At 48.3% G+C, this 17,626-nt stretch overlaps 1 protein-coding gene across 6 annotated transcripts in view; it reads right to left on the reverse strand.

Annotated features, from left to right (window-relative positions):
• Sei (potassium voltage-gated channel seizure) overlaps positions 1-17,626 on the reverse strand; it is a 326,623-nt gene that overhangs the window by 56,777 nt on the left and 252,220 nt on the right. For all 6 annotated transcript variants that reach the window (XM_077699990.1, XM_077699988.1, XM_077699987.1 and 3 more), the window contains 4 exons: positions 11,546-11,789; positions 9,982-10,163; positions 1,129-1,525; positions 672-880 (listed from right to left, as the gene is read on the reverse strand). In XM_077699990.1, the coding sequence (XP_077556116.1) occupies positions 672-880; positions 1,129-1,525; positions 9,982-10,163; positions 11,546-11,789 (1,032 nt within the window). The remainder of the gene's footprint in view (positions 1-671; positions 881-1,128; positions 1,526-9,981; positions 10,164-11,545; positions 11,790-17,626) is intronic.

Here is a 17,626-nt window from a genome sequence, read left to right on the forward strand (position 1 = left end):
TTGCAGTACCGTAATGGCGTAGTCAGAAATATTTTTCGGGGGGGTGTTATGCCACGCCGGTGAAGATGAAGCGTACCAAAAACGTGGGCGGAAAAAAGGCTGAAAGAACGGGTGGGATGCCCCACTATAAAATTTCGGGGGGTGCTCTGACACCTAAGCCCCCCCACCCCGCGGCTACGCCATTGCCATTTCCACTTGGCTTTTAACAGCTTCATTGTACAATCAATGTAAGTTGGCACTTTTCCACCACCCTTTCGCACTTAGGATTTTTTCTGTAACCCGCCTTGGAAAAACATTTCCGGGCAATTACTTAGAGAAACATTTTTCAATGGCTATTCTTTTGTGAACTCGTTTTCTTGTAACACGCGCCACAATTTAAGCGAACCTTTAAACCAATTCTACATAGCTAGCTGATTCAACGCTCCAAAGCGAATTGGTTTTCCCGTGTGCCATTATGGATTACTCCAGGTGAATTACAGCACCCGGGGCGCCTAAAGTTTCGTGTATTCACGGGCGTCCCCTTCTGATTTCTTGCTGCTATTATAAGATCAAGTGCTGTGGAGCATTCGAAAACCAGCAACTTCATTTCAGAGACACAAGACCACTGCGTATCACGCCAGAGCGAACCCTTTTAAAGAGAGGATAAGCGGAGTGCGTGGGAAGGAACTTGCCTTGAGCACCATGTTCATGTCGATACCGTTGGTGTAGGTCCAGGCGTGCTGGAAGTACTCTTCTAGGCGCTGCCTGAGGGGGTTCGGGATCTGGTGAAAGCGGATGAATTCCTTGACCCTAAGCAGCTGCGTGTGGTACCGGGCCGTGCCCGAGTACAGCCGCTGGATGATGGCCGATACGTTTCCGAAGATGCTGGCGTACATGAGAGCTGCGAGAAGCCGTCGAGGAGTCCGCGTGCGAGAGACACGTGCTTTCAGTTAGAGCACCCGCAATGGCTGCAGACGATAGCGCGCAACAAAGTGGAAGTCTGGAGCAATGAAATCGAGCAGTACATTTATGTTCCTCACCACGCATGCGCAATAGGCAAACAATGAGGCGTAAACTTGGCAAGTATCGCCTGCGAACACTCGCGATGTCTGGAGGGTGGGGGAAAGCAAGAGGAAGGGCGCTACTCACATCCGATGAGCATGACGAGGATGGAGAAGATCTTCTCCATGTTGGTGTTGGGCGAGACGTTTCCGAAGCCGACCGAGGTGAGGCTTGAGAACGTAAAGTAGAGCGCGGTGACGTACTTGGACTTGATGCTGGGCCCGCCCTGGGAGCCGTTGACGTAGAACTGGTGCGTGGCGTTGGCCAGGTGGTCGAGCCAGCCGATCTTGGGCTGCCGGTAGGGCCGCTCGGCGTTGGCGATGGCGTACCAGATGCAGGCCAGCCAGTGGGCGATCAGCGCGAAGGTGGCCATAAGCAGGAGCAGCACGGCGGCCCCGTACTCCGAGTACCGGTCGATCTTGCGCGCCACGCGAACCAGCCGCAGGAGGCGCGCCGTCTTCAGGAGACCGATCAGCGTGGTCGTCTGCAGCGTTGCGGCCCCCAAGCTACCTTGCTCAGACCGCCCCTCCTCCTCGCCGCCGACGCCCAAGTAAAGATACTCTCCGAGACCGTGTTGTAACCGAAGGACGACGACTCCAACGACGTCATCGATCACTCACCTGCCGCCCAACCCGCTCCCCGTAACTCGGAGCTAACAAAGTAAGGAACGGGGATACCGCGGCTAGCCTTGGCTCCACATTTTCACATAACTTTTGGTACGCGGAAATTGCAGGGGTCGAATGCACAAAATTGTTCTACCGTATTGGCTGCCATGTTGTATGGCGTCAGGCGGAGAATTCGGCCATGGAAAAGTGGCGGCCCACCAATTACGAACCGTTTTTGCGAGCGAATGGCTTTGTGAATTCGGCCCCGGGTTTTCCATGACATATCCCTAACTAGGAATCAGCAGGTCTGTCAGTCACGTCATCGCTCTAAGATTCCGCCCTCGTAGTCTCGTGTGTGCCCTCATGTATAAGGCGCAACTGTCCGGAATGTGTAAAATGCCTGAGGACCTTCGAAAAGATGTGTAGTATCATGTTGTTAGGGCTGCAGAATTCCTCCTCATTGACTGGGAGCTGCTAAAGCACTTCTAAGTTACCTACACTCTAAAGCAATACCTCGTTTCAGCTTTACCACACTCATTCGAGTGACCAATCCATGGCGGCGACAATGAAAATTGGTAGAGTGACACCAACCTGCACACGGTGTTACTCAAAAATGCGATCTCCGCTGTGGCACTTCTGCACGCAGAAAGTCACACCTACATTGCGTTTTGCCTCAGCGAAGACCGAACTTTTCAGTCATATCGTATGCCCAGCATCACCAGTCGCCAAAGTTACATTGCATCCTGCGTGAGTTGGTCAACTCTGTACATTGGGGTGAAGTTGAATAACAGCACTGTCTTTCCACTGTAACTGCACTGCAGCAGTTTTTTGATGTCCTGCCATTGCTGTTATGTGGCAATATAAATGTACTTATATCGCATAATTGGCGTTACAAAATGCATTTTTAACTTAGAAGAATACATGCAAAATTACTGTTTGCTGAAAAACTGTTACATGGGCTCACTAACTGAATTCATAGCTATATCTAGGGGAACGGCGAATCAACGTCCGGTTGACAGCGTGGCGTCAGGACTGTGTATTGTTCGTTTTTTTTTTCTCTCTCTTTTCTTGCTTCCTTCACGAAGCTCCATCATCCGCGTGCAAAGAACTTTAAAGCCTTGTTTGCCTACCGGCGCCCAGGAGTAATTGTCACTGCATAGGACATCGATGCTACCAGCTAGTGTTACGTTGTAATCATAACAACGACAGTGCTTCTGCATTCGTGTTCACCTCCGGTAAAAAGCAGCGTACGATTTACACATCTTCCTTCTTTGATCAGAGTTATCTACTCTGTTTTTTCGCGAAGGCAAAATGAAGACAGCGTTTGCAAGCGCTGGGCGTCCAAAAAAGAAAAGCGATTGGTGCGGTAGCAATAGCACGCGTGAAATATAATAATAGCCACGTAAGCCAAAATAAAGAAACAGCGGAACACAGAGCGAAAACAATTATTTTCCGGAAAACGGAAGAACATCGACCAGCTAATCCCCCTTTCTTCCCCCTGGCTCGCTGCGCAGAACAGTGATTCTTCTTTTCGTATGCCCGCTAAAAAAACAAAGGACAGTTGTTATGTTCCCCAGCAACAACGGAATTGGAAAAGGCAGTCCACGCCATTTGTAGCTCAAAGTGAAGCAGCGCGCAGCAGTGCAACGTAAGCATTTCCCAGCGACGTCGGCATGAGCGGTTAACTTTCAAAGAGGGCGCCTGGCAGCCACATCAGCGCGCACGCGCGGCCACACCAACGGTCACATTCCAAAGCTGCAGGCCACGGCCGACGCCGACATGCACCGTTGCAGACACGCAGGCACACAAACAGGCACTTCAGGCAGACGAGCTTTCCAGAGAGCAGCTAATCGGCGGCCCATTGGCTAAGCGCCGCAGCTGAGGCCTTTCATGAACCCTTACCCCTCGCCGTGATCAGTTTTTTCTTACTTGTGTGGCTTCCTTTCGGCCATAGCACGCCGCTAACCTCAGCCAGGGCTACTCCGAGCACGTGTTCTCATTGGCTAAGCGTAGTACGTAAGGATACGCGCGCTACTTCCTTAATACTGTTGCACGCGGCAGGTTGCATTTTCTTTTCTCTTTTATATTTGTATTTTTGCTGCCATGTTTCATTCTTACGATTACATCACTACCTGCAATCGCGCCCGACCTTACATCTGGTTGGAATAAGTGGGCAGAAATAAAAAAAAAAACGCGTTGTGTGAAAACTGCTGAAACAGCGGACCTGTGGTTCGCTTGTGTCAGCTCGAACCGCAACGGACGCTTGCCCGAGAACGTCAGCGTTGTCGCCGCGCAAATTCTGCGGTACGCGCAAAGGAATCGGCAGCTAAACGTCATCGACGGGATGCTGCATCCCCTGTCCCTCCCCTAGCGGGAGAAAGAGGAACCAACCCTGCGAGACCACTTTGCCCTCTATCGGTTTTTCTGGGAACCACCTCGCCGGCGGTACCCAAACCCACCGATAGGGGCCACCGGCGGGTGTGGGAACCCGATGCTACTCCTGCGTGAGGCACAACCTTCAGTAGACGAACGAAAAGGCCTTACCTACAACAGCTCCGCTGTAAAAAAAAAGTGTTTTTCCTAGTTTATCGGCAACAACGGCGCACCGATATTCCCTCGATTTTTAGATGACAGCGGTTCTCGCGTTGAGTGAATCCGACCCAAACTCTATAGTTTTGGTTGGATCACCATTCCGAAGGGGGACTGGGCATATCGATGAAATACCGTGCTGCTGTTTAGCATATGTGACATTCAATTAGAAGACAAGTTAAGTTGCTGCTCTTGTGCCCTTTTTAGAGCCTCCTGTAAACAATGTCGTTACTACGTGTCTAGACGGAATAGTTTGTTTGAGTCAGCCTTCCTTTTGCTAAGACGCTATTAGTAAGCAAAAGAACAAAAAAACTAGCCCCAAAAAACGTAACAAAGGCAGTGAGTCTTTTTTATACTCTAAACCTAACCTGAAATCCATCGTAGACAGCTCTGATACTAATGTACAACGCGTTAGGACTAACGGCTTTCAAGGGACTTTTTCGCGTAGCCTCATACGAGTACTTCACTGCAAAGCGCGGCCTTCCGCACCACCCGTCGTGTGCTGACGCACGACAACCGTTTCCATCGCAAATCAACCAAAACGAAGTTGTTCGTCCTCGTTGTTCTGCGCTGTAAACGTTTGTCACGTATAACCAACACGCCCCACTGGTTCTTAGTGCCAACTAAACAACACGTGCGGGCGCTAAGTGTGAACGCCGTTGCGCGACTGCATCAACAGCGAAACTACACCTGCGGAGCAGGAAGACACGTTGACGGCTATTCGCTCAGCTCTAGCACACCGCGGCTGGATGAGTTCGCGTGGCGGGCGTGCTGATGGTCGGGCCACCGTGCTGCTTCGGCCCGTGGCTGCGGCCACGCCGATCGCCCACCACCCGGGCACCGGGCGCGCGGGGGCAAAGAGACACACGCATGTCAGTACTCACCACGCAGACATCACACAGTGCGCACGGCACGATCCAACTCTCTACACTGCGGGAAGGCCCGCTCAAAGTCCAGGCTAGTTGGTAGTACAACAACCTTGCAACGCTCCGGGGCGATCCTCACAACTCATGCCTGTAGTACGCGGCCCCTTCGACACGCACTATATATCGCGTGGCCTACCGATCGCACTCTCTGCACGGTGCGCTGCAAAGGACTCCGAATCTCCTGAGTATGTAGCGAAAAACTGGAAATCGATCAGGAGTTTCAAAGAACATCGCCTCCACTGTGTTTGATGGTTTCGGTGCGGCACAGATACAACTGACCAAATTGACGAAATGAGACATAGGAGGCGCGTTCTCTTTGTGTCTCTCCTTTGCACCTGCATGCTTTGTGGTCCGTTTCGACTGCGTGTAGTTTTCTCGCGCTACTTAAAGACAGGCAAACTAACTTGTAAACAACAGCGATGCCTCACTCGATTGAAGTAAGGAATATTTGTAACTCTTTACCTTCCCTTTACCTATCTTTACACTGCCAGTTGATTGCATATCTGCACTGGTCGGCCGCTCCTTCGTACGGGCACGCACAGTGAATGAAAAAATTTCTTCAGCCTTTTTTCTGCACTACGTCAGGGTGCAAAAGCTAATAATGCGGCAGTTTCACGATGTCGTAAAGAACCAAGAATGAGGTGGCTTCGAAGCTCAATTGTTCATCCAGTAATTCCCGGAATCGTTTGGTATTGAGCTGTGGGGGGCACCTCGGGGCGGAAATTGTTACGTGCACTGCTGAAAATAACTACAGATGATGTATTTTCTCGCAAACAACTGACAACGGCCTAAAATTTTAAAATTGCAATGACGGCGCCACAGCGCATTTTAACATTTCAAAGAAAACGATTTTCCGCACTCAGGACCTCCATTTAACCACCCGAAAGAGGTCGAATAGTCGGCTCCTTTTCCGATGAAAAAACAAAAAAAAAGAACTCGTCCGCATGTTGTCGTAAGGTGCCCCACATATTGATGAGAGCGGCTGTTTCGCTTATGCCGTTTGGTGCGGACGCATCCGCCCTGTCGAGGGGAATGTTTTCAAAAAACTCGCCCCGGAGCGTCGATTACGACTTCCGAGAGGCCGCGCAAAGTTTTGGGCGTCGTTAGGCCGCCAATCGAACGGTGTCGTTTCCGGCAGTGTAGAGGTGTTTCGTGAGCAGGCATTGTATCACGCATAGAAGAGCACAGGGAGAGGGGTAGGGAAGTTTCAAAAGAGGGCAGATACAACACCAACGACACCCAGACAATCGACAATTCCATCTTTGCGTGCCATGAGGAAAGCCTAAGTGTACACACCCATAATAACAATAACAGCATTACAGGTCTTCGCACAACGCAAGCATACAACGCCTGCAGCAATCGACACAAACTAAGCTGAAGTGATGTGCTTGCGTAAAGGAGCTGCCACTTTCCAATCTCGCTGGCTTAAAGCCATGTTGATACAGAGAACGTTGGAAAAACTCCGAGGTTTTGGCATTTTTGCCTGGTATTATTCAGTTAGTTTGCTCGGATTGCAAATATAAGTACTTGTTAGATCGTATTTTCAGTCTAAATGCTAATTCATATTTTTCTAGAGCAAGTGAATTTCACAGAGAACAAACACTAAACTAACTTTTTTTGGAACATTTGTAGATAGAAACACCAAGTTTTCGTTGACCGCGAACGTATTAAATCAATCCTTATTTCTTAAAAAGAGGTATGTGCGAATAATAGGGTTAAATGCTTCCTGCGTGCCTGCGTTTTTTTTTTAATTAGGATCAAACAACCAGGCCCGTTATATAATCCAGTGTCCAAAGCTTGACTGAACAAGCTAAAATAAACGATGCTCACAAAACTTCCTCGCCCTGAGTGAGAGTTTGAGTTTTTCAGGGACGCAAAAGTAAGCATCAAGCCATTTTTGGATAAAACCTAACGTGATCAAAGGACTGGTAGCTGGAAGTTGTAACTGCTGCAGTAACTATAGTATTTCAACATATTTTTGTGGGTTTTATTCAGTGTTCAAGCAAAGCAATTAGTGGGTGTGGACACTAGCTGGCTGTCCTGAAGGCGCGTGACTTTACAGCAGTGAAATAAAAAAGAAAAAGAACACTTCTTGTGATGCTGCAAGCATGACAATTTTTTTCTTCTACGAAATTAGCATTGTTAGTCACAACACATTCCAGCCCCGACAAAGAACAGCGCGAAGCTCGCTTGCCACTGGAGAGTCACCTGAAGTCACTTGCACGATTAACAAAGCTAGTTACTCAGATCAAAAACCCCGCCGTTTATGTTTCGTTACATAATTGTATTCTTTATAAAAGTTCCTACACTACGGCCTGAAAAGAGGAAGACAACAATTTTGTTGCCGGTGAAGGAAAAAGCGCTGATTTATCAGACAGACCTTAAACTGTCATATTGCTCTTACGTAATCTAGCCTTTCTTTTTGACCCTGCGCAGTCCAGTGGCTCACGAGGCCGCTTTTAGAACAACATTGATGGGGACAAAACGACTACGTTTGCATGCTGTCAACCCATGTCGCAGGTACCAGACCTGCTCCCTAGCAAGGCACAGCAAACCGTCATTATAACGAATCCGCTTAATATAAACATCGCTTTATTCGAATTGTTCCTTGGCCCCACTGCAGTGCATTGAGAGCAGATCATATGCGCATTTAACGAAGTGTCGCGTATAATGGAGCCAGTTTTATGGCCCGGAGACTTCGTTATAACGACGGCTTACTGTAGTTGTAAACGAAGTGGCCCTTGCTCTACGGATGCCTAAATAAAAAAAAAAAAACACGTAGAGCCACCGAGACAAAACGGCGTTCGTACCGTCCCTTGCGGCCAGTGCCCACTGCACGCCGCCTACTGCCCGTGTACAATGCAGAAAGACAGCACAGAAGACATGTCTGGCAGGCGCACAATCACTTCACAAACAAGCGAACTCACTACAGATCTAAGGACATTCACAGTTCGATCACAGACCCACGTGCGCGCTGAGAGGGCCCGGGTAGGAATAACCCACCCCACGTTGTAATGCATATGCGTAGCATGGGGCAGAAGAAAGTTTTAATTGTCTACAGCTCGTCAGGTTCAGTTAGTGTAGGATAGGCGATACGAAAAACGAAGAAAAGGCGAACTTTTGTTGCTTTCACATTAGCTCATGATTGGCGATTGATACTCAGATATAGTTGCTGAGAGCCAACCCCTTCCATGGCCCCTCCCATGGCCCCTCCCAAATCAAGCATATTCCACCTTCGTGGGCCTGAATTGCTCTCTTCTGAACGACTCACAAAAATTGTAATGCGGATTAAAATTCGCAAATCCTGCAGTAATCATAGCCCTCGGCATTTGTGCGGGCTACGCTAGAAAGTGCTGTACATTGAAAGTGTTTACACCAGCGTTACTTGCGAAAATATTTTGGTTCTTCTATTCGACGAATGTTACGCGACATGCGGAGAACAACTCAAGCTCTACGCAAAAATTGCAGAGGATAACCTAAGATGTACTAAGCCACGTGGGAACTTATGGGCATTGTCCACAGGTTCTGTGTTCTATTAGAAGTATTGAGTGAACATAGTTGAAAACTATGTGCTAGTTCAGGTGCAACACCAGAGAGTTCGTTACTTTCTACCCGATGAATTTACTTCTAAACCCCACAATATGTAAGATTCAAGAGCCATGTTCACTCATGATAACGCCGTATATCTTAAGTTACGTAATTTATTCTTCTACTCTCGTGAATACGCAGAAAAACATCATTGCAACATAGGACAGTACTGAGAGCACGTTCCCTTCCCCGCCCCTTCAAAAAATGAAGCAAAAAGGGAGAAGAGCTAAAATTAGAGGCTTAGAATCGGAACAGCTGTAGACCACCAAGGTTTGGCTTACATTTTAAGTGGAGCTGCAAGAATGGGGGTTGCTAGATATCACGCGAAAAATAGCATCTGCAAAAATAACATACTTGGTCGCAAGTACATATTCCGTTAACAACTACTTACAGTCAAAGTCGTCAAACATTGATCGCCATTTCAAAACTTTATAAACTATAAAATGACGAAAACCTCGCTTCGTGTTGTTGTAGTCATTACGCATACGTTCACAGCACATGAGGTTCGCAAGATCAGAGTAGCTCGCTTTTTTGTCTCACTGGCCACGTTTTGTGCTTTAGGTTAGCTTCTGCGTTCAGTGCCGTCACTAAAACCTCATCAGTACAACCGCTGCAAGGGACTTAATTTAGAGCGCCGCATACGTCGCGAGTTGCATTTTATCGGCCAGCAACCGATTACAAAGTGTTCACGATCGATGCCGCAACAACTGAATTGAGAACTGTTAATGACTGCGGTGCTTACTTTGAAGGAAAAAAAACTAGAGCACAGACAGAATTTCGTGCATTCCGGCTTTGTTTATGCATTCATTGGAACAATCTCTAACAACATATCAGCTACTGACAGGTACCCAACGCAGAACTCGGCGAACTGGCCCACTAGAGAGCTTCTACACAACCACGCAGTGCTACCGACATAATTCGGACAGAGTTGTGACGACACTTTGGCTATATTTCTTACCTAAGACGACAATTTTCTACATTAAGTGTATTTATGGCGATAACTACGACCTATTAAGTTTCAAATTACTTTGCAATGGACAATCCTCGAGTGTGCAAATTACCTTGCAAAGGCCAAGTTCCCATTGTGTTCTTAACCTGCAGATTAAAAGTTAAACCCCGAACTTCCCTGTGTACACGGCTACACGGCTCCGGCCACTTCAAGGCATGGAAATAAAATAGCGAGTACTGCAAAGGGCATTCTATGTGGGCGCAGCAGAGCGGCGCATTCTCACCTCATCAGTCTCAGAACCGAACAGGAGCAGGTCAAAGGGAATGGCTGCCACGACGTCGATGATGAACCATCCTCGCAGGTAGTGGACGGCGATTTTGCCGGGATGTGACACCACCTCGTCGTTAGAGTTGACGTATGTGGTGCGGAAGTTGATCAGGATGTCGATCATGAAGAATATGTCCACTGCGACAGGAGTGAAGAGTCAGCCAGCTGGAATATTTCCCCGCCCCCACACGCTTTATTGGGAGCACCGGATTGACCGTTGTACGCCACGAGTGGGCTAGGAACTCGAGCAGTCGACGCCGTATCATTGTCTCGCTGGTACTCAATGATGATTTTATGCAGCTTAATGGCCTTTATTTAAAAACACACATCTCTAGAATTCTACAAGACGGCGGGGTAAGATGAAATAAACTCTTAAAGGAGTGTTAGTGGAACGGTGTGATCTTCAGCGCCCGCAAAGTTCCCTGGAAACATTATATTTTCCATTTTCTATTTTCCCTATTTTCTACTTATTACCTAAAAAACGCTGACGGTTTTATTTCAGTTGACTAAACCCTTGGAAGCGCAAGTAGTTATTTTGGTTTGCGGGATCACTGTTAAAGATTACGTCGCCTACGTGTTCTGGTGTGTAACAAAAAAAATACATGCTGTAAATAATTTGACCATGAAGAAAAACATGTCCTTCAAGAGCAGAAGACGCGTCAGAACTACATAGGTTGGCTTTCCGGTGCTTTTTCTGTGGCCCCCTATAATGTTCCCCTTCTTAGTGTAGTCTTTCATTCTTTAAGGATCGACAAAATCGTCTTCTGACTAAAACCCGCTACACGTGGTGCGGATTTCAATACGAATTTGCTGCTTCGGCACCGCTCGTGTGGCAAAAAGATCTATTTTCGTTTCTGTGGCAAATATTCAAATGCTTGAAGCGGCCGAACTTCCCCTGTGAACGCCGCTTGACATTTGTCAATTTGCTGCAGGAACAAAAATACATCTTTTTTGCCGCAACGAGCAGCGCCGCAGCAGCAAATTCGCACTGAAATTCACACCGTGTAGAACGGGCGTAACCCTGCATTTTTCGCTGTCCTTTGATTGTGTAATAGTTTAGTTTAGTAGTGTTCGCCAAACAATAGAACAATCTTTTCCTAATACAATGCAAAAACGAGTTTGTATCACTTTTTTGTCTCGGTACGTTTTCAGTTGCACAACCGCAGCTCACATTGCGGTTTTATCAATGTCACCTCTTTCGGAGGTTGCTGGAACTGCGGTTCTATCGGTATCACACCTCCGGGAGATTGATGGAACTTTATATAGAACGCTTATCAAACGGTGGCTGTTGGGGGCACTTCAATTGTAAACCAAGCGGTGCACTTCTCTTTATTGCAATTCAGATTCCGTCGATTCCTTCTATAATGTGGCTATATGCACCTTTAGGTGCATATAACGGCGGAAATTGTTGGACCTATTTTTTGTAAGTAATTTGCCCGAGCTCCATGCTCATCTCTGAAAAATCTGCGCTGCTTAGGGCCCCCTTCGCTCCAACAAGCGTGTCGACGTGTGCCACACACCGATGAGGTCGATGACAACGATAGGGTCGTCGCCGTACTTCCGGTTCCGGCGGGCCTCGGGCCTCTGCTGGTCAAGCAGGAATGCGGCCACGTAAGGCGTGAAGATGGCCGTGTAGATGACCAGCAAGAGGATGACCCAGTCCCAGACCGCTTTGAAGGGCGAGTAGTGCAGGATGGTCCACTTGTGCGTCCGCGGCTTTTGGAGCTTGTACTCGGGAAGCACATCCGCGCCCAGCGACAGGACCTGCGTCGACAGACCCGACCCCGGCCGAGCGGAGTCTCAGCACTCCGCGAGCCGCACACGCGCACCCAGCGTCACGCTGCAGCGGGAATATTTTCTTGACCCCCTTTCTCTCTCCCTCTCTCTCGATTTTACACGCGCTGCGCAGGACAGCGGTCCCTCGAACGCGCCGCATCAGAACGCCACAGGCAGTGCAAATCCTCCTTTGACGATTTGGGCTAACCAGTGGCGAGGCTTGATCCAACCTCTGTTGGCAGTTCCAACAGAACTACGACGCTAGTTCGTCGTACTGAATGGTGTAAGCTCTGCGTGTCATCCGAAGAAACAAATGAATTTAAAACACACGTAGGAATGGCACGAAACGAAGTGTTATGTCCCGTTGAATACTGGCACACCTGGTGTGGTTAACTACCCTTTCCTAACACGCTTCTCGGAGTTCACGCGAGGGTGGGTCTACGCGCAATTAATGTCTTCAGGTAGTTTACCGCTTCATTCTTTCATCTCGGTACTTCCTCCAATCATTCAATGTGTCATTTTAGTGGCGTTGCGGCAATAACGATGAACAGCGAGTAGAGGACTTTCTGGTCGGGCAGTTTAAATAAGTTTGTAAAACGAAGGTCACACTGCCTACGTTTAAAGCAGTACGTCTATAATGAGCTACTGTTTTTCGTACTTGAGTCGCTTATTTTAGTGTAGGTCCTCACTTTCGTTTACGAATAAAATTTTCACAGAACGGCGACTGCAAAGGGTTTCGGCTATGAACTCCGAGAGATAAGGCTTTCATAGATTGTAATTTCCGAGGTCCTGCAAACTCGATAAGAAGCGCCGTAAGCGTTAAACCACCCACGGATAAAATTAGCACCTCCTTCATAATAGCAAGCGAAGTTGCCGACAAAATTAGGAATTAAGAAAGCGTCGAGCTATAATAAATAGCATGAACCATCGCTCTCCATACGCTGAAGCAAGGGAAAAGGTTAGGTTCCGTTGTAATTCTGTCCAAAAGGAATTGCGTTGAAGTCGCTCCTACCGACATAGGCGGAAATGAACTGCCTGTGGCGTGAAAGGGACGCTGCCCCACGCAGCAACAACCGGGCAGTCTTAGGTACAGATGCGAGCAAGGCTTGTTACTTACAACTCTGAGGCAAAGTTTACCCCACATCTAAAAGGCGCTCTGCGAGCAGCTTCCGTACGTACAGACACACAAAGAACATCGAACACCGAGACACTGAGTATGGTCTGAACACTCGTAGAAGGAACGAGAGAAAAAAAATACGAGTTATGTCAAACGTCCATGCTGAAACAGTTCCGAGCCATGCAGGTCTCTTACGTGGTGAACAGCGCCCGTGGCGACGCAACTCAAGGCTCATAAAGTTCGTGGTGCGGCCTTGCTCGCGCGATGACAACGCTAGGCAGCGCGACGCCGGTGCAGCGTTTGCTCGCGCGTAGTCGCGGCGACAACCCGCGAATGCCTCAAATCATTTTTTTTTCTTGCAACAGCGATGCAGTCCGCCACCACCGGCATGCGACGAACGGTGAGTACAGCCACAACAGAGATACGGGCAGGCAGAAACAGCTTCATCGCAGACGGAAACCGGCCTCGGCTGCTCTAGCGCCTTGCAAGATGACTGGGCCCATAGCCGTCTCGCACGCGGGTCTGAAGACACCGTTGCGGCCTTAACGTCTAAATCAATAGAAAAAACAAAACAAAAAAACCCGTATAGTACCCGGAACACACAGAGAGGTGCTGATGTTGCAATGCTGCAGATTAAATATTTCTAACAGGACGTTCAAAATATTCACAAAGTGTTGTCTGGGTGTAGGCTAGACTAGAAAGGACGGAGAGAAGCTCGGTACCCACTAGGGGCTTGGAATAGGCTGGATACCACACTTCAAAACGACATAAATGAATGGACTGAGCACACGCAAGAATGCAGTGCTATTCGGTTACCAGCAACTGACGGAATGCAATGTCCCCGTTGTGAGCTTGCTTCGGAAGCCAGTAAAATTTCCTTTACTCTTTTACTCAGCGAATTAGGGATGCAAAAAATGGTCTGACGCTTTTTCTCGGCTTAAAAATAATGAACGAACGCGTTAGAGGCATGCATATGTGCCATTTAATTGGCTCTGCGCCACAAGAACAAAGGCATAACTTTTACTTCCTTCTAGCAAAAACAGTGCGTCTGTTTGTACGACAATCAGTCTGCGTAGCTCTACCGCAAACGTAAAACTAGTGGGGTGCTTTTGCCTATCGAGGTCAACAGCTTATACACGTTCGTGCTAAATACCTCGCGGGGACTCTATTATTTTTAGTACCGGCTGTGATTTACGCAAATCATAAGAACAGTTCTCTCTTACGAGGGCCTTCACACCAGCCCGCGCTGTCCTGATCCCGGTGTTTTTTCTCCTGATCTAGTACAGCACATAATCCTTCCTGAAAACGGGCCCAACGTTTTGTAGGACAACAGGTTCTCGACCGATTGGCCGGGCAACGAAAAGGCTACGGATTGGTGCGAGAAGAGTGCGCTGCGTCCGAGGCCGGTTTCCGGTGCGACCGAGAGCACACAGCAGCCATCATCATCACGATCATCATAATGGTTAGCAGCAGTAGCAGCAGCAGCGCTAGCAGCAGCAGCGGAGGCAGCAGCGGCGGCGGCGGCGGCGGCGTCAAGCAGTGGAGCATGCACAGAGCATGAGCATCTAGCGTGAGCAGAGCATAGAGGAGGCCCCTCCTACCACCATGGCGATTCGAGGCAGGCGGCCCTCCGGCGTCAAGCCTTGACCGGGATTGCGGCCGACGCAGTAGGCTTGCTTCGGCAGTGTGTGAGCGCCGCGCGCGAGACAGAGAATCCCCTGGCGCGCGGTGTGCTCTTCTTTCGTTCGCAGTCCCTTCGACAACTATTCACTCCCGGGTACGGTGCAAGCACAGTGCGCGCATCTGCTCGGTGCTGGTAACCTGGCCGGCGAAACACGAGACCCGAATCGGCTTCTGCTTACTTTCTTGCTTCCTGGCGTTAAGGCATTACCGTGTCTGCCCAACCCTGTTACTGGCTGTTCTCGGCAGCTGCTGGAGCCATTAGGGAACACCTGTATTAGGAGAGACAGCTGGCCGAGCTGGTGAAGGTACATATTTGGGAATCACATCGCAAAAGCGGGAGAATGAGGCATTAGCCAGGCTTCTATCAGCCTCACGTTGTCACAGTTTACGTTTCTCAATAACTCACGAAAATTCATTGCAGTATCATTCGTGTTTATTCTGCGGCTGTGTATTTTCCTTAAAAGGGGTATATATTTTAATGGCCTTCGAAATAAAACAATTTGTTTGTCAGTAGGACTACGTCGAGTCATTTGTCTGTTTCTCTTTCGTCCTGGCTTCCACGCGAATATTTTTATTATCTTAGTGTGTATTAAATATTCAAGTATGAAAGGAACAAAATTTGTGCACGTGTGGTGCGAGTAAGCTCAGCAAAAAAAAATGGTTTGATGAATGAAGCAGTACGACAAGCCGAACTAGTTTAAGAAGTAAAAACTTCTTTGCTGTTTCGGTCAATTTTTTATCCCGCATCAGTGCCGACAAACGAATACTGGAGATCACGAGAGCGAGCAGTTCTCTAGTTGGAATATGCCACGTTTACCGAACCGATTTACTCGCGAAATACGTAGTTAATCTTTGTTTGCGTGTGTTCGAGCGCCCAGCAATTAAAGAAAAAAAACGCAGTGCGCACCGGCACAGGATAAGCACAACATAATGCGCGCGGTGGCGGCGCATACAAGCATCAGTATCGGTTAACTGAAGCAAAACATCAGAACGCGAAAATTATCTCGTCCTTATTCTTTGCAACAAGAAACACATGTGGTAATCGTCACCAGCGTTGACTGCGTGTGATCGAAGTCGCAAAACGGGCGCCAATATTTATCTCACGTTTGTCACAGCAACGCCGCCTGTATTAACATTGCCTGACGCGTCGCGCGCTTTTCAATGGGAAGGGTAGGGACGCTTAGTTCAGGCACTGATCCACTATGTGGCGCGTGCAGGCGGACATTTCGCCATACGTCACTGCTCGCGAGTCGCGAACGCTGCACCCACATCTACGACGTGTGTCTGTCAGCTTGCCTGTTAGGCTTCAAGGGCTGTTTCGCTTACATCTTAGCCGCGACGGGGCGCTAGTTCTGTGGCGCACTGGGGATCTCGTTCAACGTGCCGCTCGCTTCATACTTGCTGCATTTTTCCAAAGATAAAGACGGAGGCGGACTGAAATAGTGTAAGAACATACTGATTGTCGGGTAGACATATAGCTAGCAGAAAAACGATATTTTCGGATGGGGCAGCCATTATTGTACTGATATTTTTCTTTCTGGAGTATTTAGAGAAGAAAGAATTGCGTGCACGTTTTTTTATTCAGGCGCTCACTTTCACGATTACTTTCCAATAATATCACGTTCGTGTAAACTTCAGAAAATTATAGGAAACAAAAGGATAAGCAGCTGGGATCCCGCCACACTGTCCGGGTGCTTCTACAGTATACAGTCCTCAATTTTAGAAGTGCGTACCGATGTGGAGTGCGAACAGCGGAGTCAAAGCAATACCTAAATGCGGAGGGGATAGAGGTGGGATGCCCCACTCAGAAAATTTCAGGGCCTGTGATCCGAGTAGATAAGCGCGCAAAGCCGGCATCAGCCTGCGGCAGCGCAAGGGATTTTGCTTCGTGACAAAGGAAGTTTTATCAGTGACAGACCAAGACAGGCAGGCATGGTGAAAAACAAGAAGGCGTAGGAGCGCCGCCTGGGGAACGCTAAACAAACTTTCCACTATTTTGCATAGTTTCCGAGAAGCGGCGCTGGCTGGCGGACACGAAAGCACGCTGGAAGGCTACGGAGCGGGGAAGGGTAGGAGAGAGCAACAGGAGAGTGGCTGTTTGGCCATTTTTCGCTCACGCGTTAGGCACTGTTTATACAGGCGGCGTTGGTCACAGCATTGCGATAAGAAGACTAGATGTGCGTATCAAGAGCATCCGAAGGTTCTATTCAGCTACTCTGTCGGTGGTATTTTTAATGTATCGTTCGCACCCCAACTTCACGGTTCCACATTTTCCCTCAAAACGCGTTTGGAAATACAAAGGGAGTTTATTATAATCACTATCTTACGATAGGTGAATCCTCACAAGGACAGTAGGAGCAGGGGAATAATGTAAACAATTTCTCTGAAACACCGCCGTAGTAAACCCGCTGCCGAACAGACACGTAGCTACTGCCACACAAGCGCAGCGTGAAACGACACTGCGCAAGATATGCGCGCACACTCACAAGCCCAGATGAAGTGAACGGTGGCGCGGAAGCCACATCTTGTGACTGGAGACTCTTCCAGGTATTCGCTAAACCACGAATAGCGCGGTGTTGACATAAGGCACCAAAACGGCGAAATAAAGATCTGTGTGAATGAGAATATCTTAAAAAGCAGAACGAACAAAATATAGCGCTTAAAGAAACATTTAGAGCGCGTTACCAAACCGTCAAGTCGGATCAATAAAAGGAAAAAAGCAAAAGAAAACTTCTGGCTCCCATGGCAGCAGTGTAAGAAATATATGTTACACAAACTTTCTTATTTTTGCACCATATTCACCCTCCAATCTTTACCCTCCGTAGCCCTCAATCACCTCAACATGTCATGCTTCGGTTCTCCAGCGTATAACGACGCATAAAGCAAAAATAAAATAAAAATATTTGTATTTGTCGATTAGCAGGACAAAGGATAGTGTGATGAGAGAGAAAGAACAAGATACAGAGACACTGGCAGAACAGATGAATGCAATTGTTGGGCTGGCTATGGACATTCGGTTTACGAG

Source organism: Haemaphysalis longicornis, unplaced genomic scaffold, assembly GCF_048455015.1.
Source record: "Haemaphysalis longicornis isolate Haplotype H1 unplaced genomic scaffold, Haemaphysalis longicornis Haplotype H1 scaffold_2, whole genome shotgun sequence".
NCBI lineage: Eukaryota > Metazoa > Arthropoda > Arachnida > Ixodida > Ixodidae > Haemaphysalis > Haemaphysalis longicornis.